Source organism: Rana temporaria, chromosome 1 (genome assembly GCF_905171775.1).
Source record: "Rana temporaria chromosome 1, aRanTem1.1, whole genome shotgun sequence".
NCBI lineage: Eukaryota > Metazoa > Chordata > Amphibia > Anura > Ranidae > Rana > Rana temporaria.
In genome coordinates this window covers 291,584,508-291,604,147 of record NC_053489.1, presented here as the reverse complement: position 1 = coordinate 291,604,147, position 19,640 = coordinate 291,584,508, and the positions used below count along the sequence as shown (strand labels likewise).

Sequence of the window (19,640 nt, the reverse complement as noted above, 5' to 3'; positions counted from 1 at the left end):
GCCCATCTGGGCTGTTCCTGGAGCCCACGGCCACCCACTCAGCCTCTTTGCAGCGGCCCATTCAGTTCACGGCATGGCTGGGGGGCAGAGACTAGAGATCCGCTGACTGGTAAGGATTGTGAGGTGGGAGGGGCTGGAGGAGACCCCATCTCCTGATTTCAGCATTGGTGTCACTGCTTTGAGACACCACAAAGTCGGAGGCACAGTAGGTAACACTACCTGCGATTATAGTTCCCATTTAAAGTCCCCACTACATTTCTCAGATCAGCAGATGACCTTGGCTTTTCAGAATTCCCCCCCAGCATTGCCACTCATCCCATTCCCCCACACCAAGAAATAAGAGAAGGAATAAAACTAGAGAATACATGGAAGGGAGAGGAAAAGAGGGGCAGGACGGAAAAAAAGGGAGAGAAGGAATAGGAGAAAAATCAAGAAAGATGGCTAGAGAGAGGGATGGGGAAAAATAAATTAGGATAGCCAGAGATAAAAGGGAAAGAAAGGAGAACAAAAGAGAAAGAGTGGTACATCCTAAAATGTACCATATGAGGTTTTAATACTGTACGAGTGGAAGGGACTCAAGGAGCGCAACATTTCTGTGGGTTAGGGTCGCAAATTACTTGTCGTGCCTTGGGTGCTGACAACCCACTCTACGGAAACAATTTTACTGTTGGGGGTCCCCACAACTTGGGAAATTTTATCAAGGGGTCACGGCACTAAAAGGTTGAGAACCACTGCTTTAGATTTACCTTTAACTATATAGTGCAAGGGCCTAGCTGATTGCATACAAGTTAAGTGTTTAGGTTTGAGCTTATATTACATAGTTTTGGTACTGTAAATCCAAGGGAAAATTGTACAAGAAAATTGTATAATGTATGGCCAGCCAAATTATGGAGGCTCTGTCCTAGCAGAGAGCAGGATATATATTTGTTTAATGAGTAGCTGTTACATTTTCCAGATATATCCATAAAGAAAAATACAAATATAATGTAATGAGATTAAAAAATGTAAATAAAAACCCTGATGTACTTACAGAACCCCCACATTGTGCATTCTGTATGTGAAATATCTAAAGCACATGCTGCACATTACAGATACTGTATCTGAACAAGTTATAGATTTTTATGTATTTTTATAGATGCCATTTTTGTATTACACAAAATAAATAAAATAGCTAAGGTTTTATAGTGCGTTTCTGCAGTTTTGCAAGTTGCTTATTTTACAGTTTTACATGACCTGTATTTTTACCATTTGGTAAATGAGCAGTTTCCAATTTACTCATATTTGCAATATATAAAACATAAAAAAAATATTTTATTGATTATGCTGTTCGGTAATAGTTTTAGTGTATTTTATATATAATATAGATTTAAAAAATAATTTTCACTACTAACATGGGAAGTACAAAATCAATGCCTTATTATAATTCTATAGGTTCCGCACGTATATGCCTTGGGCATCTTTAGTAAATTTCCAGGTCTGTAATGTGTATGGGAATCAGAGACATTAGTTCAGCCATCTGAGTTGCAAAATGAGAAGCAGAATCTGGCAGTGAAGGGGTTAAAGGAGCTGTAAAGGCAGAAGGTTTTTTTATCTTCATGCAATTTATGCATGAAGATAAAAAGCCTTCTGTGTGCAGCAGCCTCCCTAATAACTTTTCTGAGCCCTATCTCTCTCCATTGATGTCCACAAGTGTCTTAGCCTCTTTATTGGCTGAGAAACAGCAAACGGCACCATTGGCTTCTGTGGCAGTGAACCAAAGTCCGTTAGCCAATCAGAAGGAGGGGGGGGGTCGGGGCACCGTGTCTGAATGGACACAGGAAGCTGTTACTCAGCTCGGGTGCCCACATAGCAAGTTGCTTGCTGTGGGGGCACTCGACAGGAGGGTGGGGCCAGGAGCACAGAAGAGGAACCCTAGAAGAGGAGGATCTGAGCTGCTCTCTGCAAAACCAACTGCCCAGAGGAGGTAAGTATAACATGTTTGTTATTTTTAATTTCATTATTTTAAACAAGACTATACAATCACTTTAAGGATTAAAGTAGACCTATGAGAAAGCCATGAGATGAATATAGGGCCTGTCATATTGATCTCACTTCTGAAAATTCTAGTTTCCTTGCTGTCACACTGATCTTCCTGGACTCCAGTATTTTTCTGATTCACTGACAAGGAACATTTCTACAAGTCCAAGAAATGTCAGAAGACCTTACACAATAAATTCCCCCAAAAAGAAGGGGAAAGGAAGGTGGTGGTGCAGCTCTCTAGTCTGTGACCTTATTTACAGAAGGAGTAAGATGAGAACTCTTAGTGCCACCTGTTAAAACACAGTTCCAGTAAAAAAAAACGTTTTGTCTGTCTTGCCTCTTCTTATCCAGAACTGTAGCTGCCTGGACTCTGCTTTTTAACTAGATTGTTTTCTTCTCAACCTGTGTACCTGTATTGCTGGAATGAATCCACTAGAGGGCACATTATATATTTCTAGGAAGAAAGGCTGTATAAAGAACTCAATCATCATGCAGCTCTTGCACAGATTATTTTTTTTTTGTGTGTGTCATGCCTCCATGGGCTGTGAAACACAGAACCTAGAATGTAGGCGTTCTAAAAAAAAATGGGGGAATCAAACATTTCCTGCCTTTATAATCAACCTTTCCTGTCTGTGTTGTAAAAGTATCTTACGTGGTCATTTCCATCTTCTGAACTGTGCAGTTGTCATACAGATTGAGACTTTGGACAAATGTCTTCTAATAAATCAAATTGAACATCTTTATGAGTTTACAGCACGTAGTTTAGATATTTTATATCTCCCTGTAGTCAGTGAGTGATGCCCCATGCAGGGTGGTAAGGCACACTTTGTACAAAAATTCTGCTGATCCTGATTTTTTGTCCTCTGTGAAATGCATGCATTTGAGCACCAAGTGAACTCTAGCTTTAAAGAATATATTCATTCAGGGAATTTAGGCTATGTATGTCTGACCATAGGTAGTTCAGTAACTGCTTATCTATGTTAAACAGACACTGAACTTTCCGTTTTGCAGAGAATTAAAGAAAGCAGTTATGATTGGGTTTACGCAAGAAAATAAATATGCCATCCTAAATTTAATTTGTGCAAGCTTATTCAGAAATAATTTATATTTGTTCTGACTAAGCATCACCTAATTAATTTGTCTGGGAGTCCCTCTTGTGGCCGAGAGGCCCTCTCTGCTAACAGTTACTGCCTTTTGAAAATTTTAATCGTTAGAGTAACTTATTCTGCATTCACCCATCATTTTATGGAATAATAAAAAAAAAAGAAGCAAGAATATAGACTACACAACAACTGTAAATTTGTGTTCATTTTCTTTTCTCCAGCGTTAAAGCTGAATTTTTACTTACCACTTATGCATCAGCAACTGTGAGTGTGAAGAATTGGTGCATGATCCTGTCATTCAACTGCCAGTCCTCCATTCACTTTGCGTTCTCGGAAAGAATAGTCAGTGTTTTGTGAATGTGTGGAAGATTGCAGGTACCGTGTTCCAGTTGACCAATGTAGGGTGTTTCTAGAGTCACTTCAGGGACGATTTCTACACTAAGCAGCATCCAGGAGGACGGGGAACACAATACATTATAGGTAAGTTATGTCCCTGGTGCTGCATAGCCGAAATGAACTGAATTTCAGCTTTTTATATTATATATAATATATAAAGCTGTATATATTTTGTACACCCCCGGCACCTTCTAGATTGTGAATGTGCATAGCAGTGTCAGTAACAGAGCTCTGTAGCAGAACTAAACTATGGCGGGAGATATTCTGTGTCTCTCTTCTGCCATAAAAGGCTTCTGGTATACCAGCTATAAACATATGCTGCTCAGTGTACATGCGCTTGTCCTTGTGATGGGCACAGTGGCCTGGGGAAGGCGTCCTGGATATGATCACTATGGACTGATTTTGAATCACCTATATGAATTAAGAGAGCACTTTTATTTATTTGTATCACATGTTGGTTCTATGGGCCAGATCCACAGCCAGCCGCCCTAACTTAAATATTTCCATTTAAGTTACACTGCCGTAAAATTTCTACCTAAGTGCCCGATCCACAAAGCACTTACTTAGAAATTTTCGGCTGTGTAACTTAAATCCGGCCGGCGCAAGGCGTTCCTATTCAAATGGGGCGAGTCCCATTTAAATTAGGCGCGCTCCCGCGCCGGCCGTGCTGCGCATGCTCACAACGTCATTTTCCCGCCGTGCTTTGCACGGTTTTACGTTGTACCGGGTTTTGAGAATCGCAACGGGCGTAAAAAAAAAAATATGAGTTGCGGCGGGAAAAAAAAAATTTGAAAAAAAAAAGACGGCGACGCGGGATAGAAGGGTCTACTTTTACAAGGCCTAAACAGTTTAGGCCTTGTAAAAGCAGCCCTAATTTTACGATTGCAAACTAATACTTACGGAGAAAAAACGAAGCTTCGTGGATCTCCGTAAGTGCTAATTTGCATACCTGAAGCGGCATTTCGACTCGAAATGCCCCCAGCGGCGGATGCGGTACTGCATCCTAAGATCCGACAGTGTAAGTCCCTTACACATGCCGGATCTTCTCCCTATCTATTGGAAACTGATTCTGTGGATCAGTTCCAAAGATAGAAACAGGGATACGACGGCGTATCAGTAGATACGCCGTCGTATCCCTTTTGTGGATCTGGCCCCATGTATTTATGTATATGTAGCTTTAATATAGGTTTGGATTGAGTTATTACAGAGGAACCCAAGTTAATCTTGATACATTTTTAGAAAAATAACAACCAGCATGTAACAATGATTTTTTTGGTTGTCTTGAATTTATGGTCTGTTGCAATATATGGTTTCTTCTGCCTCCACTAAGGCTGTCCATACATTATACAATTTTCTTATTCAATTTCGTATAGATTTGCCTTCAACTATGTCATGCAAGAACCTGCCTGACTGCATACAAATTGATAGTGTTTCGGTTTGATTTTTCATATTCTAGAGTTTTTGTCAATCTAAAGGAAAATTGTACAATAAATTTGTATAATGTATGGCCAGCCTTAGTGTCCATTTCCTTTGGTGTACAATAGAAGTTCTAAATGCTTAATTTTTGTGGTCAGTGAAGCAGTACACTTGTAAAGGAAACATCTGAATGTGTGCTGGATGCTAAAGATTCTTCAGCAAGCTTATTCCTGGAAGGCAGCCAAGTTTAAAGGTGCAAACGGTATATGTATTAACATTATTCTTTGCAGCAAGGCCTTTTTAAATAGCTGCAGTCACTTTAATAGTATTGGCCAGAACATGACAATTTTTTCATTTTACCCCAGTGGCAAACTGGACATTTAAGATCTACCAGTTTATGCAACAGTTTCTGGCTAAAATATAGAGCACTTTATTTCAACTTGCATACAGTTTTCAGTTTTCCTGGCTTTTGTTAGTGCAGCATATATACCATATTTTTCGCTCCATAAGACGTACCTGACCATAAGAAACAACCAGAAAAAAAAATATTCTGAACCAAATGGTGTACTAAAATATTTACCAGTGCCAAAGAAATGCGGCCTGACCATTGGCATAAATGCTATCTGACCATTGACATAAATGCCGCCTGCCCATTGCCTATAAATGCCGCCTGCCCATTGCCTATAAATGCCGCCTGCCCATTGCCTATAAATGCCGCCTGCCCATTGCCTATAAATGCCGCCTGCCCATTGCCTATAAATGCCGCCTGCCCATTGCCTATAAATGCCGCCTGCCCATTTCCTATAAATGCCGCCTGCCCATTTCCTATAAATGCCGCCTGCCCATTTCCTATAAATGCCGCCTGCCCATTTCCTATAAATGCCACCTGCCCATTTCCTATAGATGCCGCCTGCCCATTGCCTATAGATGCCGCCTGGCCATTGCCTATAGATGCCGCCTGGCCATTGCCTATAGACGCAGCCTTCCTAGTGCCATAACACAGTCTTACCTGATGATGTCATCACATCTGCCTGACAGAAGACAGAGCAGCCTGAATGGGGGCAGGTGGCGGCGGTGGGCAATGCCTGGTGTATATTCACTTCATAAGATGCAGTGCTGTTCTCACACATCAAAGGCAGTAAAGTAACTTTACCAACTTATACAAGCTTCACCTATCCAGCTTGTGAACTGTCAGTGCCAATGAAGGCTATTTTGTATCTTCTACATTAGTTGTTACTTAATTTATTAAGCAGGACACAGTAGGACTGAATCCATTATACCTGCCCAAGAGTTTAACTCCTGAATGGTGAAGCACCATTTCCAAGTGGTAACACTCTCTTAACGAAACCAATTTATCCGATTAAGAAGAAAAAAATACAGTGTGCAGTCAGCCAAGTGTTTAATTTGTTCATTTGCCTCTGGGATGCCCTTGGGATTCTGTAGGCAGTTTATGTGATTTATTTCTAATCTTGCTGTGAAGGATTCACTTGCTTGCAGGAGATAGATTGTAGCCAGCCTTTCTGTTCTGGTTTGGTGCATCTCCCCCTTCCAGGTCACGTATGCCTGAAACATTGCTTGAGGAAATCCCACATAACTCACATCCTGTGATCTTTTTAGGCAATGGTGCTGATTCTCAATGTACAGTTTGAAATCATAAAAGCAGCAGCTATGATCCTGTCTACAAAGTTTCCCAGCTGACATAACTGCCCTCGTTTTTGAGCGTCTATGGTTTTTGTTTTAGAGATCCAGTGACATGTTTCCATTTTAGAAGCACATTGTCCCAGCACTTGTGATCTCATTAAACAGTATTAAAGAACAAGTGGCTTACTTTGTGTTATGTAGTGTGAAATAAAGCAATTTGAGGCTAAAATGTATTGTATTATCTTCTCAAGTTTCCGAGGAGCTGCTTACCTTTTTAGATATTAGATTATGTAATTTAGCCAGATCAAGTAACAACTTTAGGTATTTGGCCAACGTTCGATCAGAGCAGAGACTTTCCCCAACCCACATTGATTATTCTGTAGTTCGTCAACCATGTTGGTATTTCACAGCTAATCGTTGTTCCTTCTGCATGCTTGGATGATATGAGTGTATGCCTTTGAATGTTTGTGTGCGTACATCTGACTTTCCTATACCTCATTTCACTAAGATGTTCATTGTTTAAACAATTGTTCTGATTATATATATATATTATTTTAAATTAAAAAGACATTTCCCTGGAGAAAAAGTTATTTCTTGTCAGATTATAATAGAACTGTCTAATCAGATTTTGAATGATAAACCAATTAGTTGAAGTTTTTTTTTTTAATTAAACTGCATTGGTGAGGTTCATTTAGTTCCTCAAAATTAAAGGGCAAAAAGAAGAAAAAAAAAGTACTGTATATAATTCCGTCTGCTATTGGCATTAGCACAGCAGTTTTATGTTTTTCTGGGTTTTCCCTGTAACATTATTTTATTACCTGATGATGGTGTCAGTAGATCCCTTATTTTATCACTTTGTTTCATTGAAATTGCACTTCAGTGTTGCCACCCTGTGGAGAGGTTAGGTCTAAAGCCAGCCATAGATGGAGTGATTTTCTTTCCTGCAACCAGCTGGTCTATGGCTGGCTTTAGACAGACATGTTGCATTAAATGGACTTTAACCACTTCATTACCGGGCACTTAAACCCCCTTCGTGCCCAGACCAATTGTCAGCTTTCAGCGCTGACGCATTTTGAATGACAATTGCGCGGTCATACAACACTGTACCCAAATTATATTTTTATCATTTTTTTCCCACAAATAGAGCTTTCTTTTGGTGGTATTTGATCATCTCTGCGATTTTTATTTTTTGCGCTATAAACAAAAAAAGACAGAAAATTTTGGGGAAAAACACAACATTTTTTACTTTTTGTTATAATAATATCCCAATTAAAAAAAAAAAAAATACTTATAAGCGTATTTGATCGGTTTGCGCAAAAGTTATAGCACCTACAAAATAGGGGATAGATTTATGATTTATTTTTTATTTTTTTACTAGTAATGGCGGCGATCTGCGTTTTTTTTTTTTTTTTGTCAGGCCTGCGATATTGCGGCGGACATATCGGACACTTTTGACACAAATTTGGGACCATTCAAATTTATACAGCAATCAGTGCTAAAAAAATGCACTACATTACTGTATAAATGTGACTGACAGGAAAGGGGTTAACCACTAGGGGGTGAGGAAGGGGTTAAATGTATTACCTGGGTGTGTTCTAACTGTGGGGGGAGGGGACTGACTGGGGGAGCTGACCGATGCTGTGTCCCTATGTACAAGAGACACAGCATCGGTCTCCTCTCTCCCTGACAGGACGTGGAGCTCTGTGTTTACACACAGAGCTCCACATCCCTGCTGTCACTGACGATCGCGTGTACCCAGCGGACATCGTGACCGCCAGGTACACGCATCGGCTTCCCAGCGATGCGCCGGCACAGTGTTTACCCGCTGCGCGCCCCCCAGTAGCGCGCGCGGGTAATGCACAGAAAAAGACGCCCACTCGGCACTTGAGAGCCGCGCTGTAGACGTCTTTTGTCTATAGTGCGGATCTCAAGTGGTTAAGAGAAAAACAAATTAAATCCAACGTCCAGCTAACATTGTATTAGAGTTAAAAAAAATTGTTTGCTTTTGGGGGAAAAAGGCGTAAACCATATGAAACTATTTAAACATTATAGACAACCCCCTACAGTGTTCTATGGTTTGTCCTAAACCCTGTTAAAGCTCCGCATGTTCACATCCTCCCTCCACTGCCACATTTAGCACTTTGGGGGAGGGGACAGGAAGATCGGCGCGCGGCGATCTACGTCATGTCCAGCTTCTCTCCCCCACCCCCCACTGCCTTCCGGAATTTCCGGGACCTGTCTGTGCCCCAGAAGACAGAGAAACCATTCAGAAAGTGCAAGCGCGGCTTTCCCATGCACAGTAGAAAACTGGCTGTGAAGCCTGAAGTCTTCACTGCTGATTTCCCTTATGTGCAATACCGGCGCTGCACCCGAAGCCAATGGCCGAATCGGCTTGTGGTACTGACATCGTGGGATCCCTGGACAGGTTTGTGTCCTTTATAGTAAAAGTTAGCGGCTACAGTAATTGTAGCCGCTGGTGTGTAATTTTTTTTGCCCTAGACTGGATCTCTGCTCTATTTCGGAAGCTAAAAAATAACATATCTACTGCCAGGATCAGCAGATAATAAAACTGTGTTACAGTGGCGATTCCAAAATACAAAAATGACTGTATTTATGCTACTGACAGACTATATCTTATATGCAATTCTTGATTTTGCTCTCGGTTCCAATTTAAATACTGTTAGCACCCATAACTGAAATTTCAAACTTTGCCTAGTTAGCCAAGTTCTTCTGCCTAAATGGCCTGTGGAGCAAATGTTAAAGCGGTATTAAACCCAAAAACTTAATATATTGTCACTTACCCATCATTAGATGTGAAGTGGCTGTATTCCCAGCCCCCCCCCCCCCCCCTTTTGTACAGCAGTATTTTCAGTCCCGCATGTTCTGCCCACAGATTCCCTGCTGAGCGAAGCAAACTTCATGTGAAAGGGGCCAAATGAAATGAGGCTAAATACTTTTCGGTTTAAACTGATCAGAACAAATGTAAACTGATCTGAAGGGAAGCGATCTGTTTACATCTGTTCACATAGGAACAAGTGTGTGCAATGGAGCAGAGTCCACTCCACTCACCAGGGGATATGTGAGCAGATCCCCTGCTAAATCAGAGCAAAATGGGACGAATTTCATTTTTTTGACACCTGTGCCCATTCAGTTTATGCCTAGCAGACAGTATACTTTTTTCCTTTTTCTGTTCCCCTTTTTGACCGTACACCTGCCTTTTACACATATGGACTATTTTGTGTTTTTTATTACCACACATGACTGCTATTGTTAGATTCACTTTATTGCACTATTATTGATGCGTGTACAGTTTTTGCGCGAGAACCTTCCTTTATTTTGACTAAAATTTAAGCCGAAATCCAGCTACACTTTATAAGCATTTTTTTTTATCCTTTTTGTAGTAAAGGTTTTTACATAAATAAAATCTAGTCGTAAGCACCTTGGTTAAATGGTTTGATGTGACCTTCTATTTGCTACTTTTTCTGGAAAGCTTGTTCTGTTCAAGGAAGTTAAAAAATAGCAGACTATAATATAACAATATTGGCTGGATCTCTAGGAAAAACGTATTAAAAAATAAATCAATGCAACCACCACATCTAAGAATTGGTGGGCTGTGATTATAATACAGGGAGTGCAGAATTATTAGGCAAGTTGTATTTTTGAGGATTAATTTTATTATTGAACAACAACCATGTTCTCAATGAACCCAAAAAACTCATTAATATCAAAGCTGAATATTTTTGGAAGTAGTTTTTAGTTTGTTTTTAGTTTTAGCTATTTTAGGGGGATATCTGTGTGTGCAGGTGAATATTACTGTGCATATTTATTAGGCAACTTAACAAAAAAAAAAATATACCCATTTCAATTATTTATTTTTACCAGTGAAACCAATATAACATCTCAACATTCACAAATATACATTTCTGACATTCAAAAACAAAACAAAAACAAATCAGTGACCAATATAGCCACCTTTCTTTGCAAAGACACTCAAAAGCCTGCCATCCATGGATTCTGTCAGTGTTTTGATCTGTTCACCATCAACATTGCGTGCAGCAGCAACCATAGCCTCCCAGACACTGTTCAGAGAGGTGTACTGTTTTCCCTCCTTGTAAATCTCACATTTGATGATGGACCACAGGTTCTCAATGGGGTTCAGATCAGGTGAACAAGGAGGCCATGTCATTAGTTTTTCTTCTTTTATACCCTTTCTTGCCAGCCACGCTGTGGAGTACTTGGACGCGTGTGATGGAGCATTGTCCTGCATGAAAATCATGTTTTTCTTGAAGGACGCAGACTTCTTCCTGTACCACTGCTTGAAGAAGGTGTCTTCCAGAAACTGGCAGTAGGACTGGGAGTTGAGCTTGACTCCATCCTCAACCCGAAAAGGCCCCACAAGCTCATCTTTGATGATACCAGCCCAAACCAGTACTCCACCTCCACCTTGCTGGCATCTGAGTCGGACTGGAGCTCTCTGCCCTTTACCAATCCAGCCACGGGCCCATCCATCTGGCCCATCAAGACTCACTCTCATTTCATCAGTCCATAAAACCTTAGAAAAATCATTCTTGAGATATTTCTTGGCCCAGTCTTGACATTTCAGCTTGTGTGTCTTGTTCAGTGGTGGTCGTCTTTCAGCCTTTCTTACCTTGGCCATGTCTCTGAGTATTGCACACCTTGTGCTTTTGGGCACTCCAGTGATGTTGCAGCTCTGAAATATGGCCAAACTGGTGGCAAGTGGCATCTTGGCAGCTGCACGCTTGACTTTTCTCAGTTCATGGGCAGTTATTTTGCGCCTTGGTTTTTCCACACGCTTTGTGCGACCCTGTTGACTATTTTGAATGAAACTTTTGATTGTTCGATGATCACGCTTCAGAAGCTTTGCAGTTTTAAGAGTGCTACATCCCTCTGCAAGATATCTCACTATTTTTGACTTTTCTGAGCCTGTCAAGTCCTTCTTTTGACCCATTTTGCCAAAGGAAAGGAAGTTGAATAATAATTATGCACACCTGATATAGGGTGTTGATGTCATTAGACCACACACCTTCTCATTACAGAGATGCACATCACCTAATATGCTTAATTGGTAGTAGGCTTTCGAGCCTATACAGCTTGGAGTAAGACAACATGCATAAAGAGGATGATGTGGTCAAAATACTCATTTGCCTAATAATTCTGCACTCCCTGTACATTTTTGTTTTGGAGTTTATTCATTTTTAGTACCTTGGTTGGAGGTGAAGGGGCAACAGGTGAAACCTTCTACTTTGGTACCATAAACTAACAAGTGTTTACCCAGTCTTGAATTTTGTTTTGGTGGAAGCATTTAATACCGGAGACTGTAATCATCTGTTTTTCTTTTTTTATCTTAGATTTTCATTGATGTGTTTTTTTTATTTTATTTGCAGGACAGAAAAGTATTTACAAAAACTATGAAGACATTTGTTGAAAAAGTGGCCACGGTAAGTTTTTCTCAAGCAATATACTGTATACGTGTCAACTGATCCTCAGTAATTAGTTTGCTGGCTTTTGTTGAACTGCAGTTCTGTACCCTTCCTCTCTGATATAAATGGTTGTCTCTTCCACGCTGCCTAGTTACAGGTTTATGATTCTGGACTGTTGGTGATACAGCTGTCCCAAGTTTATTGCACGTTGTCAAAATGTATTTACACGTATAAATGCAATGGTGAGTTTATGATATATTACAGGAGACATCTAGACCACAGAGCAATGGGAAGTGGTTTGTACCAATCCGCACATTTCCTGGTTTTCGACTCAATAGTGTACTGCATTGGCATGAATAGGTTCTTTTGAGTAGATTTCAGACATCTGTACTTTCCTGGTCTGGAAAATGCATCAGAATTCAAGGAAATGCATGTGGAATGAATTGGGCAAGTCTTAAGTCCACAGCTTCCCTTCCCACTGCATTTTGCTTAGTATCACATACGGATTTTCCCAAAAGAACTCTGTTATGATTGGAGAAACATGTAGACTGACTTTGCAGAGCTACCAAGAGAAGCCACAGCAAGAGAAGTCACAAATGATCTGCTTATTTTTTTCAGATCAGTGACTAAAAAAAGCATTAAAGCCACTGGGTCGGCAAAAGAGACAATTTTTTTACAAAGAGATCTGGAATGTCTGGTAATAGGTTTATTTTGGGCCAGTATGCTGTGATATGTGTGCTGAAAGTCTCACAAAATTTTAGAAATGATAGAGCTGAGTATTCTGGTGCTCTGCTTTGGCAAGGAGGGAAAGAGAGAACACAGCTTTCATAGTGAAGGGCTGAAGTGACTAGGAGAAGAGGTGAGATCTGGGAGGAGGTGCAAGCTGTCTTTTCTCTCCAGCTCCTCCTTACTGTCTGTGCAGCCCTCTAGTACAAGCCTGTCACTGGCAGCTGTGTGTGCAGGAACACTGCAGAGGGAACACAGTCTACACATCCTCCCTGCTGCATCCACCTGGCTAGATGAGACAGTGATCAGATGGGGCTGCAGGGGGAGGAGAATTTGAATATCTGGGTGCTCTAGTTGCCTCTATAGTGACTAAAGAGCTTGGAGGCTTCCTACTATTGCAGAGCATGCACACCTACAATTGGGCAGTAAAGAGAAATGGCAGGATCAACCAGGTGTTTACAAATGTAGAAAACATGAAGAATTGTAAGCTTCTGCTAAAAGGTACGTTGCCTACTTTTATAGATAAATACACTTTCAAAATTTCTGAGTTTAACCACTTAAGGACCAGCCCATGTACATATACGTCCACAATATGGCACGTACAGGCACATGGGCGTATGGGTACGTCCTCGCCTATTAGCGGGTGGGGGGTCCGATCGGGACCCCCCCCGCTACATGCGGAGGTCGGGTCCGCTCGGGGAGCGATCCGGGACCACGGCGCGGCTATTTGTTTATAGCCGCTCCGTCGCGATCGCTCCCCGGAGCTGAAGAACGAGGAGAGCCGTGTGTAAACACGGCTTCCCCGTCCTTCACTATGGCGGCGCATCGATCGCGTCATTCCCTTTATAGGGAAGACACGATCGATGACGTCATTCCTACAGCCACACCCCCAAACAGTTGTAAACACATACTAGGTGCACCCTAACTCCTACAGCGCCCCCTGTGGTTAACTCCCAAACTGCAACTGTCATTTTCACAATAAAGAATGCAATTTAAATGCATTTTTTGCTGTGAAAATGACAATGGTCCCAAAAATGTGTCAAAATTGTCCGAAGTGTCCGCCATAATGTCGCAGTCACGAAAAAAATTGCTGATCGCCGCCATTAGTAGTAAAAAAAAATAAAAAAATAAAAATGCAATAAAACTATCCCCTATTTTGTAAACACTATAAATTTTGCGCAAACCAATCGATAAACGCTTATTGCGATTTTTTTTACTAAAAATAGGTAGAAGAATACGTATCGGCCTAAACTGAGGAAAAAAAATGTTTTTATATATGTTTTTGGGGGATATTTATTACAGCAAAAAGTAAAAAATATTGCTTTTTTTTCAAAATTGTCGCTCTATTTTTGTTTATAGCGCAAAAACTAAAAACCGCAGATGTGATCAAATACCACCAAAAGAAAGCTCTATTTGTGGGGAAAAAAGGACGCCAATTTTGTTTGGGAGCCACGTCGCACGACACCGCAATTGTCTGTTAAAGCGACGCAGTCCCGAACTGTAAAAACCCCTTGGGTCTTTAGGCTGCATATTGGTCCGGGGCTTAAGTGGTTAATGCTACTAAGAAAAGCCATCATGATTTGGTAATTCTAATTCATAATGACGTGTATGCACAGGCACACACTCTTTGTATGTATGTGTATGCATATATAAATTGATTAGTTTAAATGTTTAACACGTGTCAAACATTAAATAAAAATTGGACCGCAACCATTATGGCTTCCCCTTAACAAGTGTATGATCAGATGGTTGCGCTAATCATAGTGATGACCAATATCATAGAAGGTACAAGGATGCAGTGCAAGCCAGTCTTTGTCCTTGTGCTAACTTTTAGGCCTTGTGCACACAGGACGTTTTTTGATGTTTTTACAGCTGTTGTTTTTGGCTGTAGATGTTTTTTTCTACAGTCATTAAACTCTCCATTGTGTTATCCTATGTGTCCATGCACACATAGGCTGTTATCAGCAGTTTTGGGCAGAGGTGTTTTTGAGAAGTAAAAAAAAAAAAAAAAACAGAACTAGTGGGTTCTGAGAGATGTTTTTCAGCTGTTCAAACGCGTATAAACGTTGATAAATGCTCAAAAACATCGTTCACCGGCGGTTTTTAATGTTTTTGATCCACTGGAAACAATGTTTTTTTTTTTTTTTCTTCTTCAAATTTTAACTTCCAGTGTGCATGAGGCATACATGTTGCCAATAAACAGATTTTAACTGTAACTGTAGGATGTTTCCTGTGTGCATCCTTCACTTTGAAGTAGCTGTAGTCTATTGTAGTTTAGAAACTAAAGCACAGAGGAAGGAAGGAAAAATCACAATTACCAGAATGCTACCCAGAAATTCTGTTTGAACTGCAGGTACAATCAGAAGAGCCACTTAATTCATCCTAGATAACAGTTTTGAAGCTAGTTGTTTTCACAAAATGAGTGTGATTGTGGTACATACAACTCTGCTGAAGGCCTGGTTTACACTTGTGTGGGTGGTTCCCACTGCGGGTCTGCACCCATCCTGGTAGTGGCAACTACCCGTGCAGGAGATGCATATGGGTACCATTACTCTTATTGTCATGCAGTACTGAACATATAGATAGATATAAAATATTTTTTTCTTTTGGTGATATTTAAAGGGAAATTTCACCTCACCCGGCTTTTCCCAGAAAGGTTCCCATTTATCAGTGTCTCCAACGTATTACAGAGCTTTTCTTAATTGAAACCCCTTCTCAGCTGCTGACGACATTGTCCTCCCCAATCCGTTCTGCAAATGGCAGGACTCACCCAGCGCTGGATGCAGTACCCTTGTAAATCCAGCCTCCCTGCCCACTCGTGCATGTGCAGTCCTACCTCCTTGTAAAAATGTTGAGCTGCCAAAGAAGCACACTTCTGTGCATTAGAGGGGGGAAGGCCAAGAGTTTGGGGGGTGTGCACCTTGCCATCTGCAGGATAGACTGGGGAGGAGAGTGGTGTAAGCAGCTGAAAAGTGAAAAGGTGGTCATTTGTTTGAGGAATAGAGCACAGCATTTTTATATGTTTAGGACAATGTGGTGCTTGGGAAACCCCTTGATAAACACGTGTACAGGTGAATTCACCCTTTATTATCTCTATAATATATATATATATATATATATATATATATATATATATATATATTTCCTGTGAGGATGGCAGTCGACCATATATGCAGGCTTTTTATGCAAGGGAAGATGCTTCTATAAATAGGTAATTTAATAATTACAGATTTTAATGCTGGTTGACAATTTTGGTTTTCAATTTTTCATAAATTGCTAGACTTGTAGAGATCCATCACTACGCAAGCATATATAGTTTGATCAATATACTATGCATTTAAGCTATATTTATATATATATATATATATATATATATATATATATATATATATATACATTCTCTAATGTTAGTATCTTGTTTTGTTTTCCAGGGAGAATTTTCTCATCTGGTCTTGCTGGCAATGTTTGACTGTATTGATGATACCAAGCTTGTGAAGCAGTTAATCATTTCTGTGAGTATTTCCCTGTCATATACAAGTGTGTTGGAAGTTGTCATCTAGTACATATGTGTTTTTGCCAGTTATGGATACAGTTCCTGAATGATAGATTTTTGGCACCTAATAATAGTTTGCCTTCCATTTTCTTAACGTTCTTAACATGCTATATCATTTGCAATATTAGCACATGTAAAAGTGCAAATAAAAATCTTGAAAAATATTAAAGATAGAGGAGCTTTTCATACCTCCTCCTAAGCTGAACTCTGTGATAATTAGTTGTTGTCGTAATACAAGAGGCATGTGTATTCTTACCTGAGTCTTGGTGTGCTTTGTGTATTTCTTCCAGATCTGTGCTGATCCCCGCTGAGCCGGCAGATGACAGGGCGGTCCACGCACACTATGCAGGGACCGCCCTGTCAGATCTCCGCTTTCCCCTATGGGGGGATCGGATGAACACGGACCATCTGTTCGTGTTCACCCGATCCGCTCTGCAGACGGATGGAAAAATAGGATTTTCCTCCGTCTGCAGAATCGGAGCTTTGCGGACACCGATGAGATCGGGTGTCAGCGGATGTTCATCGGCTGACACCCGCTATCTCGTAGGGATTAACGTATGTCCCTTTTTCATCCGTAAACGGATAGATGAAAAAGCGGACATACGGTCCGCATGTGTGAAAGGGGCCATAGGCTCTTTGAAAGGAGCTTCCTGCAATGAACCGGCCAATGCTACTATCTCTGCTTTTGCAGAGCACAAGTCTTGTATCCGCCCCCTCTTGTAGTTTCTACAGAAAACTTGTAGTGGGTGGAGCCTGCTGAAACCCTCCCACAGTTCTACACTGTGTACAGACTATGTACAACACAGAGGCAGGGCTGTCTTAATGAGAGGGCACACCTGGGCAGTGCCCAGGGGCCCTAGCTGCATGGGGGGCCCTTGCACTTTTCCCAAAGCAGCTGGTCCACGCTGCCCCGTAATTGGGGGCCCCATGATGTCACTGAGAGTGATAGATACACAGGGGAGGAAGTCTGCTTCCTACCTACTTGATGTCTGTTTACCTGCACTGTCATCATTGTAGGGGCCCCAGAGCATTACTTTGCCCAGGGGCCCATAATGCTATTAAGACGGCCGTGCACAGAGTGTAGTATATGTGTTTGCAAAAACATTTGCCACACGCAAATTGGACTTGTATATCATGTTCTATTGAAGAATATATTTAAACAATGTTTGTGCTTGGAGCTGAACTTTAATTAACCATTTAAAGACTGGAAGGATTTGCCCCCTTAAAATGGCTATTGATGGAAAAAAAGAATAGATCAGAAAAGAAAAAAAGGTTTATAGGAAGCAGGGGGGCATGATTATGCTGAATAATTGTGCTGAACAACTGAGTATGTGTTAACAATTTGTCAACTATACTGTCAAATATTCATATTTTTTTTTGTATTACTTTTAAGTAATGAAGCAGGTTTGTGGTTACAAGGAAGCAGCTTTATGTTTGTAACACAGTTGGTATGGAGATTGTCAAGTGCTATGTAAGATTATTATATTGAGCAGTTTATTTTTCTATCTAATGCTATAATTGGCAGACTGTTATGTACCAGTAATATGTTAAAGTTAATTGTTGTTGGGTGCATTTGTTTCTTAGTGGAAGTGCCTAACTTCAAATTACTTGAATTTGTACACCATGCATTGCATGCGCTTTGTCACGTCGATGGCGTCTGCCTATATGACAGCTGGATTTCTACAAAAGCACCCATCCTGTGAGATTCTTTGGCTCATTGTGGTGAATAAACCCCTTGTTCTGCTTCTTTTGTGGAACAAATCCTGGCAGTTTAGTGGGATAGTAATCCAGCCCATTGCATCTCAATTGCTTGAGAATCTGTTGCACCAGATAAATCTATCAGGCCCTCGGTTTTGGAATTATACCCTGGAACAATACACTATGCCAAAAAGATATTTGAGGGCCTTTTGTGTCTAGGATGTGTGCTTGTTTTCAGACGCCTTTTTGTTTGTTTTTTGGAATTCATCCATATTCCCTTAGAGGGGCATTGAAAATCACATTAAAATGGCTACTTTAATCAGCTTTTCTAAATGGTAATTTTCTTATTTTTTTTCTTAATTTTTATGAATGTGAGGTCACTGTTTGCCTGTTATTAATATCTTGTATTAATGGTGGTGCCATTCTATAACAATCTTCTATATCTAACACAGAGCTAAAATGTGAGCAAAGTTACACAGGCATCAATGTTTGACATGTTCCATTTATGTATATATCCTAAACCATTAAAGTTTGTTACTCCATAAATTAATAAAGGTTTTCAGTAAAATACAGAGTGATACTGACAGTTCCTTCCAAAGATATCCCCTTCCTGTGTAATTCTTACCACACTAGGTATGGAAACTGCTCCATCCAAGCATGGTCAGAATATAGTACATCATGCTGACGCATTTCATGGCTATGTTCCTGTGGCTGTATTCCTGCGGCTGTATTCCTGCTGTGCTCAGCCACTCGGTCAGGACAGCCTAGGGATGTGAGTCCAAAACTCTCCCTACAGCAGTGGCTTTAGGCATTGCTTGTGATGCTTTCCAGACCTTTTGTTTGGTGTGTGTTAGCCGCAGAGCACTTTATGGGCCTAGGGTCATAGCGCAGCTTCTGGTGTGACCTAGTCTCAAAATACCTTTTTAGGAGTATGCAGTGTTGGTCCAGCATCAGGAACCTCTACATTTATTGGAGTACGCAGTGTTGGTCCAGCATCAGGAACCTCTACATTTATTGGTACCGTTGAATTCCATTATTGCCACCTCTTTTCTATTTGTTTCCATGGAAAGGGTTAACATGCTGAGGAAATTTGTACTGTCTCCCACAAACACTTTAAACTCTATTCCCACCTTTTCAGCATGAGGTAGCATCTTCCTGCTATTGCTCCTGTTTACATATTTAGTTACGTAGTCCTAACAGTGACCAAGTCACCTCTGGCCATTTATATTGATTGTTTTCTGAAGCTGCATTTTGAGTACCTGTGGTTTTACGCTGATCGTTGCAATGCTTCACAGGCTTTTACCTTCAAAAAAGTGCATTTATTTTTATTTTTTCTAAAAGGTGAACTTATCCTTTTAACCAGTGCCAAGTGGAGGCCTCTCCAGCTCACTATCTTAACAGTTCCTTGAATGGCCTGCAGTGTTCCCCCTCAGGGACCTGATACCAGCAGCCTGGATTGCTGTCCCCTGCCTAGGACTACCATATACACTCCTTGGAGTCTTCTTTAGCTCCACCAGCTATAACTCCTCTCCAGGAAAGTGCTCTCTGCAGCTATGCTGGGTTTAATTGGCCAAAGTGCAAATACTGCTGGCACAGAACGCTGAGGCTATAAACATACTTCTATGGTTTCCCTTCCAGAGATTTTGC

The 19,640-nt window shown here is 40.8% G+C and overlaps 1 protein-coding gene across 1 annotated transcript in view; it reads left to right on the top strand.

Moving 5' to 3' along the window:
• PUM3 (pumilio RNA binding family member 3) overlaps nt 1-19,640 on the top strand; it is a 104,403-nt gene that overhangs the window by 42,373 nt on the left and 42,390 nt on the right. The window contains exons 12-13 of the mRNA XM_040357323.1: nt 11,981-12,034; nt 16,174-16,254. Of these exons, the coding sequence (XP_040213257.1) occupies nt 11,981-12,034; nt 16,174-16,254 (135 nt within the window). The remainder of the gene's footprint in view (nt 1-11,980; nt 12,035-16,173; nt 16,255-19,640) is intronic.